At 31.0% G+C, this 12242-nt stretch overlaps 2 protein-coding genes across 3 annotated transcripts in view; one reads left to right on the forward strand and one right to left on the reverse strand.

Moving 5' to 3' along the window:
- LOC118181699 (neprilysin-1-like) overlaps positions 1-12242 on the reverse strand; it is a 482702-nt gene that overhangs the window by 103001 nt on the left and 367459 nt on the right. The window contains exons 3-5 of one of the 2 annotated variants that reach the window (XM_085820105.1): positions 6711-6749; positions 5154-5315; positions 4462-4545 (exon numbers count right to left, since the gene is read on the reverse strand). In XM_085820105.1, the coding sequence (XP_085676231.1) occupies positions 4462-4545; positions 5154-5315; positions 6711-6749 (285 nt within the window). The remainder of the gene's footprint in view (positions 1-4461; positions 4546-5153; positions 5316-6710; positions 6750-12242) is intronic. The other variant, XM_085820106.1, reaches the window with a different exon arrangement.
- LOC118181698 (uncharacterized) overlaps positions 1-12242 on the forward strand; it is a 134636-nt gene that overhangs the window by 45759 nt on the left and 76635 nt on the right. The gene's annotated exons all lie outside the window — the stretch shown is intronic.

A 12242-nucleotide genomic window follows, 5' to 3' on the forward strand; every position in this document is an offset into this window, starting at 1 on the left:
ATTCAGAGTTCGAGCTTCCAAGGTGCACATATTCGGGTAGAGAACTAACTGTGTTATTCAAAATTTGATAGCTCTATGTATGAAAGTTTTTCGCATTGCGAAAAACTTTCATACATTCATGCAGATTCTTCATTATTTAATTTATTTAAAATAATACAAGGTCATAACATTTGGTAACAATAATTTGAAAAGTGATGTGCCGGTTATATGAATTCAACGGAAAATTCCATTTCGAAATTTATAATCCATTTAGGCTTACGTTCCTTTTGAACTTAAAAAAAAAAAAAAAAAAAAAAAAAAAAAAAAAAAAATGAAGAAAAGAAGAATAAATTAGTCTTATAAAAGTTGAATTGTTAGTTAAAATCTTATAAATAATTTTTTAAACAACCATATGGATTTCATTCTTGTTTGAAGATTGAATTTAACAGGATCCCTGCTTTGATACTTTACAGATTTTCAGTAAACTGTAATTCCGGCAAAAGCACACTGAAGCCCCAAATAAGATGAGCTGCAGTACTTTGTCGTATAACTGAACAGCAATATTAATAAAAAAATTCTATTATTAATGCAGCATTTTGTTTAGTTGTTAGTAAAGGTGCTATTGACATCAGCTAGTGAATGCGTACTTTACTTACTGAATACTAGCTGATTTCCGTAGGAAGATCAAAGTGCACTGGAGGAAAGAATTCTTTAGGTTGATGTTGATGTTGATGTTGATGTATTTAATTATGGCAAAGCACACTAGGGCTATCTGCCTAAGGGAAGGGATGCCTTTCGTGGAGGACTTTCTAAGGGAAACTGGCTCGTATACACGTTACACATGGGGAAAACCACAGAATTCTTTAGGAAGAAGAATATTTATGGATTATATGTATCTGGTTGAGAAGACTTGAATTGAAAACTAAAATAAATAAAGTAGTTTATCTCCCCTGTAAGAGCACCATTCAAATTGTTTATTTCTGTTTACCAATAGCACCCCATCCTCTTTTCACTAATTTACCCACTTCTTTTTTTTATTATATCATTACATTTTTATGATACATTATTTTAATTTATAAATATTCTTATCTATCTATACATATGTTATATAATTTGTATTACTTATTCTTTATTGTTTTAGTTATTACGATTTTATATATTTTTAGTTAAGAACATAGCCCAAAATAACTCGGATTTCAATAGGGCCTGAATAGTTTTGAAAATTGATCCCTAGAATATGCAAATGCTGTTGTTTTAAATTTTCCTTCAATATTCCACCGAGAACAGGGAGCAGTGAAAGTTCTGCATTTTATGAATTTTTTCCTTCTCTTCCAATCAATAATTGAAAGCAGAATATCGATTTAACAAATATTTTTACCTCAGTTTGATGAAATGTGAACGATTCTACTTCCTGAAGTTTCAGTTTTTTTAATAAAGAATACTTCTATAGAGTTATAACGTATTTTCTCCATCCTTTCTGCATGCCTTCGTGGTGTAGCGGTAGCACACTCGGCGCGTATTCGAGAGATCCAGGTTCGAGTCCCGGCAAGAGCACTGCTCACTTTTACCGGCTCCAGCATCAAAAAAACCTAATGACTCTACAGTGATGCTCGAACTAAAAAAAAGTTGATGAATGATGATTCTTCACCATCAGAATTTGGTGGTTGTGTCCCCTAATTACCGTTCGCCCTATGAAAGGGGGGTTAAATATGGTATTTTCGCCATCCATTCTGCATGCCTTCGTGGTGTAGCGGTAGCACACTCGGCGCTTATTCGAGAGGTCCAGGTTTGAGTTCCAGCGAGGGCATTTCTCATTTTTCACCTCTCCAGCACCAAAATAACTAGATGAGTAAGCTCGATTAATTGTTATAATCAAATTACAAATGAGCACTGCTCACATGCAATTCGGAATAGCAATTACTCTTGTTTGCATTGGGGTAATAAATTAATATCGAGACTTTCTTCTAGATAATATTCTAACAACGACAAAATTCTTTATTGACCATTGACGAAATGAAGTGATATCAAACACTATTTCATAACCTTTAACGATGATGGACGTATGTCAGATATAAAATGTTAAGAAAAAATATTAAAATATTCATCACATTCTAAAACTTCCTTCATGCTATTGCTATAGAAAATTTTAGAATTTAACATCTTGATAAATTTACGATAAAAAATCTTACAAATATTCGCTTTTTTGTTAACTAAAAATAATACGTACTGTTGACAATTCATAAAATTAAACTGTTGAATAAAACTGAAACTAAGCTGGAAAAAAATTTCAGTGTCTTAACCCCATATTTTTAAACTCGTATTTCTGCGTTATTTTTCATAAACGGAAAACTATCGAAATATAAACATTAGTTATAAAAAACATTAGACATTTTTCTGTTTATAGCATTCACTATTACAGGAAAATTAGATATAGATGTTTGCGATCTGTATGTTACTAGAAAATTTCATCACAAACTGTTAGTCTTTATGTTGGATGCAGACAACGGCAGAGCTTAAATCAAACCGGAGTTTACCGGAGCCTGGCTGGGTCGTTTATCAATTTTTAAGGTAAATCGTAATTCTAGCCGAAGCGAAACGGGTCCCTAAATAAAAGGGCTCCGGCTCTTCTTTTAAATAAGTGAAACACAGTTTCAGTAAATAAAATTTAATTTTAATCCAAAATATGCCTAAAAATTTGATTACAACCCGACGCTAGTGACCTAACCAACTCCAGCCGTAGCCCCAAATAAGGGACGAGGTGCGATATTTTATGTCTTTTATTTGTTACAATTTATCAAGAATTTAAAAATTTCATAAATTGTTATTCATATCTTGGTATTTTGTTAATTTTCAATTTTAATTTAATTATTTAATTAATTTAATTATTCGTTATTCTATTACTTTGTTTGTTATTTTATTTATGTTTTCCCTTCTTCCTGATCACCTTACATAGGGCTCTGTTATTTCTGATTTAAGAAATTAAGCGGTGGATGACGGTATATATTAAAAGAAGCTTTACACATTTTGCAGAAAACTATTTACACGGCATTTAAACCTGCTTTATTTATGGCATACCTAGTATAAAATAATATTTGTTTAAAATGTTGCAAAGAATTTCAAATAAAAAGGCATTTTAAAGGGTTAATTTATACTCCATTCGACAACGCACTTTTATAAATCGAAGATAATTAGAAGATCTCATTCTTCATCGACTGGCAACAACAATCATTTACAACAGATAGAATTTGATCGCAGATTCTGAATAATAGCCATTCTTCGAAGTGCTTGAAGGAAAGCATAAAATGGTAGATGGAATATGACACGCTTTAAAAAAATTAAAAATTAAAAAGAAATAAAGGCTAAAAAAAGAAGTATAGAGAATAAAAGTTTTGAAGGAATATAGATTTAATTACACTTTCTTTCTTTTCTAAATAATTAATTATTACTTTAAATGATTTTTTAAAATTCCATTATCTTAACATTTAAGCCCAAAATGATGCCAGTTACAATTTATTTAATTTGTATGCAAAATATTTTTTATAAATTTATTTTTATCAGGTTCTACACGCAGAAAAGTTTATAATTTTTAAGTTTATTATAGGATTTTAGGCCTATTTTAGTCTTTTCTGATTTAACAAATTTTACAGTAGATTCCGAAAGTTTCGCTAAATCCGAACTTAATTGTATAGTAAAAGAACATAAAGTTACTTATTTTAAATTATCTAAAGACGTAAATTTTAATAAAATTAGAGCTTTTTAAAATAAAACAGTTTTTATGTCTTCCATTCAGAATAGACAACACTTGAAATGAATGCGGAGAAAATGCATGGTAATTTTTGTTATGTAAATGAAAAAATATGATAATTGCAAATTCAAGCCTTAATAAAAATAAAAATACCTTTAAATTACAAATAATAAGATTAACTTTAACTGCTTTGGAAATAAAACTGCAACTCGTATTCGGTATTACTTAGAAATTAGGTAATTGTTATTGAAATTTATTTGACAGTTTTTACATTTTTACAGCAGTTCAAAATTGATACTAATTAAATTCGAAATATGTTTTTGGAAAAATATTTATTTCATTGCATTCTTACTTAAATTATTTTATTAATTTAATTCATATAATACTAATAATTCGATCCGGTCTTTGTTTTCGATGGTTAAAACGGCTGATTGAGTTTCTTGATTATCCATACATGCAACGTAAAGATGAGGCAACTTCAGACCTCCACGAAGGTATCCCTTCATTAGGTTTATAATAATTCAATATTCTTTAATTCATATAACGCAAATATAAACATATCTGTCTAAATTTATACTACCGATTGCAGAGCATAAAACGCAGATTTAGAGCAAATATATCCATAAATATATCTGTTTAGATTTATCCTCCAGTTGTGGGGCTTATAAAGCCTTAGTTTTAATATTCCATAAAAAGCACAAATATAGTTGTAAATATGTTTGAAAATGTGATATTACCTGTTGATATGCAGGATTTGTAAAAGGTCTTTGCCTTGATTGTGGCACTGTTGTCGTGATTGTTAGCAGGTTCTTCCAGTAAACCTGGAAAAAGAAATTTACTGTTTCAATTTGAACAGAAATATTCTTACATAAAAAATTATACATGTACGGGAATTACACGCTATTTGTATGAATAAATAAACATAAAAAGGTGTCAGGTTGTTGGAATGTTGATAGGATTGCGCATTACTGCTGGTTGTTGCCTGAGAAAACCAAAAAGCATCACAGAATAAAAAATAAAAAATTCGATTTTATTTCAAAAGATTAAAGCAATATCAAACTCTTTGAACAAAATTCCTAATATATATACTTGTACTTTAATCTTTTATAAATATCTATATACAAGTTATTTTATAGTGAAATATATGCAGCGCGTTCTACTGAAGTCATTTTATTTGATTAACTAAGTTCAACAGGCTATGTGAGTGCATATGACCATCAGAAAGGGATTAATATTAATCCCTCCGGAAGTGCACTTCAGTGGAGAAGGGATGGATGGATAAGGTATTTTTTTTCCAAATTCAAAATCTGCAAAAGTTATAAACTTGGTATAGATTTTTTAAAAAGTTTTCACAAACTTCTCGGATCTATGTTACTGTTAATAATAATTAAAAGCCAGATTTAAATTTATTAAAATCTGAGGAACTCACCTTTCAATATAACTTGGAGGTCATCTGCCATGACCTCGAAGGTACTAATGCTACTCCTGTCTTGGGGAATCATGTGTAATTTATTCCATGTCCCACAGGCATATTGGAAAAAGTCGTCGCACGGATCTGAACTTTGGTCCATTGCATTTAGAAGCGAAGCCGCTAGCAATACAAAGCAACAGTTGTAACAGATCCAACGTTGTGGAAAAGTTATTGATCATAAATATGTTTTTATTTCGTATATGCACGTATTCAAAACTTTTTCCATATGTCTAAATTATGCTTACCTCTGAATTATTTCCATTTAACGTCATTGCATATAAATGCTTACTTATGCTATAAAAATGCGAATTACGTTGTAAGGTATATCCTAATTTTATAACAGTTTTTTTAAAGCTCCTTTCCTGTCTCTTCTAGCTTCAGATTACAATTCCTTACCAACATGAGTTTTTATAATCGCGTTAAATGCAAAAGAGAAGTAGAAAGTATTTAAGTTCACTGACTTGGACAGAGCGAATTAGATTTCCTGAATAACGCGTTTGCCTTTTGGCTACGTCTAAGCTATTACTACGCTGGGCCGTATTACGGGCCCTTGATAGCTTCGCTAACTAATCTAATATTAGGAGCGAAGTAGTTTAGAAATTGTGTTAGCTTCGGCTAAATCTCTTTAGTTAGTCATTAGTTAAGTTCTTATTTCTTACATTTTTGAGTTTAAGCCCAAGTGGAAGTTTTGTTGTACGTTCTGAGAAAGGAACCATCTGTCAATGTTTATTTTGAGCCATAAAGGGTAATTAACCCTTCTTGAGTTTGCGTTTTCTGTTTTTGGACCTAAGCGATTATTCGATTCCGCAACACTTAGTCAATAGAGATAAAAGTGAGGATTCCTACAACATGAAATAAAGCTAATGGAATCGTGTTTATGCCATTTTGGAATTATAAAATACTGCTCTAACAGTCTTAGTTATTGATACATTTACTTCACAATGAAAAGTAATCCTAAATTTCCGAAATGAAACTAATAGCTGACCAAATACACCACTTTTTATTCTACGTCATGTCAATATCTTTCAGTGCATATTGACAGACAAAATATATTTCTTCTTCGACAGCAAATTATTTTTTGCTAGTTAACTTTTGTTCTTTGTTTCCCGAGAAAAGTAAGGAAAAAAAATAAAAGTGAGGGGGAATAAACATTTAAGATAATTAAAACTTGTAAATAGGAATTTGACTTATGGACAGACAAAACTCTTGAAGAAGGTAGATCACTACCTTTTCAATTAAAATTTCGTATTTAGTGATTTTAGTCAGTGTCATGAAGCATAAATGAATTTTACATGTTATTAAAATCCATGGCTGTTAAAGATACAATCTGATGATAACATTCGCATTTATTTATATATGCCTTGCAAATGTATTTAAATCATTGTTATAGGTGTTTGTTTTATTCAGCCTGCTCTAAATTTTAGTATTATAAATTTCATTTAGTAAACATATCGCAGAAATTTAACACATTAAGTAACAACTGAATTCTAAAAGGCAAAAGTAAAACTAACTCACCTGTTTTTACACATTCTTGCGTCAGGCAAATATTCAGACCTAAAAGATGAAATTTAACAATATATTCGATTAAGCATAGATTTTTAAAGAAGTCATAAATTACTTCTAGAAAAAAAATCTGATAATGTTTCACGCTGTAATATATCCTTTGGCAGCAGCATTAATTTATTAGTTTGATCGTCCTTTTCATATAGAACGCGTTTCACGTTCGCTATCTTTAACAGAACGAAGACGCAAATTAGCAACGATTATGTGAAAAGTATGTAAATCTAGTAAAACTTGCACAATTTGATTTTTATTCGTCCCATTCTAAATTCTAAATGCTACTTCTATGATTTCTTCCTCAATTGGCAAAATACATTTATAAATGATATTATTATTTAGTCATAATTCTTTACATTATATTATTGTTTTATTTTTCGTTATATTTTGCATCTTTTCTCTTGGATACTACGCAACTTTCTTAAAATAAATCTAAACTAAGACTATCACGCTGTAATGAAATAGCATTTCAAAATTAGTGTTAGGTACTTTCTTCCATATCAAACTGTTATTTCTTCCGTGTCTTTTAGAAACCGAGCTGCGAAAGAAACGTTACACGTACGTGTAATTCAACTCTTTTTATGTCAGAATCGTTTCTCGTGTTCGATTACTATTTCATTTTGCAACAATTTCCTAAAACCGCTGACGTTAAACATTAGGAAGATTTGTTGCTTTATAACAATTCGCAAACATCAGAGTTGTTTTTAGATTATCCATGTCAGCAAATTGACCTGCCTGTCACTTAACGTAGGGAGACCACTTAATGATGTTCGGCAGGAAATGGTAAACAGACTGTTTTTACTTAATTCTGCTTAAATTCTATACCATCTAATTTTACACGAATTAATTAAAACTTATTTTTTATAGTTCTGATTTATTTCAAATCCTTACTTATGTTAGGAATGAATTCAATAATATTACTATAGATTATTTCAAGAGACCGAACCAAAGTAACTTTTCCTTTTTACACCTATAGTAATTTCATTAAGTATGTATATTTCCATCGATTCAAATTTTCATAGAATATTTTTAGAAGAAAAGTGTTATGTACAGTTTCCTTTCGATGCATTTTATTCAAGTTTTGTGTTACTTAAGTAAGTATTTAAATATAGTTAATCAATTCAAAAAGAATCTGCAGTCGAAAGATGTATATTAACTATCTAATTATTAATTATTTTAATAGTTTTAAGTTTTGTGGATTTAATTTAAAATTGCACCGAAACCAATTTATTGATTAATCTTTCCTCTCCCGTTATTACCTATCTTCTTTTCTTTCTGTTTCTTTCTTAATCTGATTGCCAATCAGTGCAATGTAATTGTTTAGTTTTGACTTGGGACGTTTTTGTAAACTTATCACAAAATTCGTGCTTCATAGGATCTCATTTTTTCAAAAACGTTTATTTGAAATTTATTGAGTGCATTTCTAATATAAAACGAACAATATATTTTATACTCTGCTATTCAAACGCACTGTAGCTCGTAAAATGAACCCTTTACCATATAGGGCCACAGAAGCAAATTATGGGTCGAAATGGAGAAGTTATAGTAAGGCACCCAGAATCTCTAATATTAAATCTAAATCCGCTACGTAGTGAGAAAATCCAAAAGAAAAGTAATACCATTGTTTAACATAACCAACCAGTCAGTGAACTCCTTCTCAGTTGGACAGGCAATCACGCGAACAAAAGCAATCAATAGCTTTGCTCGATTACGATTCCTAACAAATGAATGGAGGTGTGAACTTAATGACCAGTCCTAAGGAAACCATGCGGAAATGGCATCATTCAAGATCAGCCCGGGCAGACTTCAGATTGTTACCGCCAATAATGCTAGTGACCGCCCGCAACTAATTTCTTCGCAGAAAGCAATTATTTGATGGAAAGGGTTGACGAATAAAATGGAAAGGGCGGCGGCGGCAGGAAATGGGACATTGAAGCGGGTGATTACTCAGCGAGAAATCGATGCTTTGATCGTTGGTGAAAAGAAAATATTTGTCGAGAAAATGCTTAAAAGGGAATGATTTAGATCCTTCTAGACCAGTTTAAGGAATGTGGTAAAGTTGAAGCCAAAGTTCTTTCAAGCAATCTAAATTAGAATCAGAAATATTTTTTTTTTCTTTTGTTAATAGATGCACGCCAAGAAGTGAACTGATGGTATTTGAAACCATATAATGTAAACACTTCCCAGTTTCTTACACAGTTTGGAATTTATCCTAGAATTTATTATGGATCGATTCAGAATAGTATTACTAAAAAATGTCTTCTTGATATTCTTTAAATCCCGTCATTGCCGGAGACTAGATATCAGAGGTGTCTGTGTCGACTATAACTCATTATATTATTGCAATGAAAAGAACGTAAATAATTCGATCCAGGCTTAAACTCACGCGAACGGGCTGGTAGCATGACTAGTTTTCATAGTTCCCCCCCCCCCCCCGTATAACTTGAAAACGAAAATTCGCTTAGAAAGTCCTCTATGAAGGTATCCCGTCTTTTAAGCAGATAGCCCTCATGTGCTTTCCCATAATCAAATAACAAGTTGTAACAAAAAATTCCACAAATTAAAGCGCAATATTATTATTTGATAGTTTGCAAAGAATGAAAGGGCAATTATTGGACCAAAAGAAGTGAAACGAGTAAGATTTTTCGGTAGTCCGTGTTCAGTTAGAATTATTTAGATTGTAGCAAAGCCCATAAGAGCAATCTGCTTTAAAGAATTAATACCTTCGTGTGGTAAAAACCGATTCGTATTCAGATTACACATACGGAAAACCACGAAAACGTGTATGGGGGCAGCCAGTTAGCCGAGTTTGAAGACGGGTTGAATTACGGATATTCAGTGGTTTTATCACTCGACCATTGGTAGGCATGTTACACACTCGAACTACAGAAACTAGAATTGAAAATTAGACGATGAAAGATCGACAGGTTTCAAGGGTTTTTGAACTTTTTTTTAGTGAGCAAAACTATTCTGTTATTTGAAGTATGATACCTTCAGAATGCATAGAATTATTTTCTAGAGCGAACATCAAATTAAAATTAAATTTTAATCAAAATTGATTAAAAATTTAATCTTAATCAAGGGGATAGTTCTACGTATTCCGTTATACTAGGCCGAGTTGAAGAAATTCAACTTGCGGCGTTTTTTATGTCTCGAAAGCGCGACTTAGAATATGTATTAAATTTATACATAGCATTGTTCTAATATTGGTATTTTGACATTAAATGGGACTTTTTATGAAATGATATCAGAACTTTTATATTTCGATTCTACGACTCAAATTATGCCAAACTGCCAAGTTTTGTAAAAATCGCAAGAGTAGTTTTTAAAAAATTAGCTCTCAAAATTTTAGCTTCTCCATGTTAATTGAATTTGGTTATTAATCGCTCTTTTTTTTAATTAAACGTATTTGATTCATCTTTTCACATTTTAAAATTTAGGTTCATTTCAAATAAAATTGGCCCATTTTTTATGATTTATTTTTAAAACTTGTATTTTAAAATAATTTTTATAAATATTTTGAAAAACATTTTGAAATATAGCCTATAAAATTTCTACCATCATCATAAAGCAGATGTATTTCTAAGCATACCTGCATAAAATTAAGAGTTTTTTATTCAAAATTTCCTAAGATCTACGTAAATTTACATATTGGCGCATTTTGAAATTTGGCATATTTGTTATAAGATAAATGCGGTTGTGTTTTGGTTATAAGCTAAATGAAATAACGTCAAATGTGGTTTACGCTTTCTTTTAAAATTAGTCTAAATTATGAACGATGAGATTTTTTTTCCGCTCGTGTACAATGAAATAAAGGAAAGAAAAATACGTTGTCATTAATTAAGAAGTTCGCCATGTGAATTGTTCTTGGCACGAACTGAAAAAAATGAACCACGATAATATTTTGAATTTCTTCGTAAATTTCGCAGCAAATTTTACAAAATTTAATATTTAGGCATAATTTGAGTTGTAGAATCGAAACATGGAAAAAAATTGGCATGTCATTTCAGAGAAAATCCGATTTTGTGTAAAAATACCTGTACAATGCTATACCTGAGCAATGCTATGTACAAATCTAATATATAATCTTAAGTTGCGGTTTCGAGACACGAAAAACGCAGTTTGAATTTTGTCAATCGGACCAGTAGAACGGGGAGGTATAGAACCTTTTTTTTTTTTTTTTCTTCTTTTTTTTTCTTTTTCTTTTTTTTTTTTTTTGTGCAGCGTACGTGTCAAGTGTAAGTAAAATAAATAAAATCTAATCTCTATCCTATTAGAAGGCATAACAAAAAAGAAAGTTCATTTATAAACTTAGAAATGATTTCATTGATATAAATTAAAAAGCAAAACACTCGCGTTAATTCGCATAATATTAAGAGCATCTTTTAAATATCAAATTAATGTAATGAAAATTTTTCACATATTTCAGTATATTACCATCAACTCATCTTAAAATCAGTATTACAGAAGTTTCTCAGAGTCCAAATCACTCATTATCATGTACAGTGTAATAAAATCGAGGTTTAGAATTTATTCTATGTTAGATATCTGCAAAATTTCGTTGGATTAAAAATAAGCTGAAGATCAAGTTTTTTACTGAGCTCCGTGCATTTAAGAAGGTACTTATTCGTGGCCTCAAAATTTTCTTTTGGCTTCTTTAAAAATATGTAACCTCATTTTTGATTGAAAATATTATCAGATAAAAGTTCATCTATGCCACAGTAAGCGTTTTCAAAATCAAACAAACAACTGTCCCCCACCCCCCGAAAAAAAGAAAATAGAACTACGGGAAATAAATCCTCTGCGATACGTTTAGGAGAAAAGTTGTATCTACCATTGCAATGATAAATGTAGTTTAAAAGGTTTAGAACAGAGGCGGCCAACAAGTTGGTGCGATCGAATGGTTGGTCATGAAGCGACATTTGGTTGATTACAGCCGATAGAAGACAAATTCATCACTTAGCTGTAACTCAAAGAAATAAACGGTAGTCTCTTCTTTAGTATCATAGTTGATGCTGACGATTCGTTTTCCGCTCCAGCTGTCAAGAGAAAGGAGAATACGTCTTATTAACAAGCAATGCATCCGTAGCCGTTACTAAAAAAAGAGTAATCTAGAGAAATTTCTGTTTTTTAACTTTAAAAACACACACCAAAAGATTATCCATAAAAAGACACTTGAGAAAAAATCAAATTAGAGGTCTTAATGCTCAATTAAAAGCTCAATAAAAGGTTTTTGAAATGCCCATTCTGAAATCACGTGCAGTGACTATTGCATCATTCAAAATAAGCCGTACATTGGCAAAAAATGCAAAACATTTATGGGCGTGGAATTTCTAAAAGAAACTTTTATGAGTCATTAGGTTTATTTCGGAAGGCGAAACGCAAACAATCAGCAGTGCACTGCTTGGGAATCGATCTCCGAGCCCCTGCTCCCATTGTTAACCAATTACATCCCTAAACAATCATTGCAAGGAAGGAGAAATTTACTTA

This window comes from Stegodyphus dumicola, chromosome 7 (genome assembly GCF_044657685.1).
Source record: "Stegodyphus dumicola isolate Sdum_Otavi_A_Nest chromosome 7, ASM4465768v1".
Lineage (NCBI taxonomy): Eukaryota > Metazoa > Arthropoda > Arachnida > Araneae > Eresidae > Stegodyphus > Stegodyphus dumicola.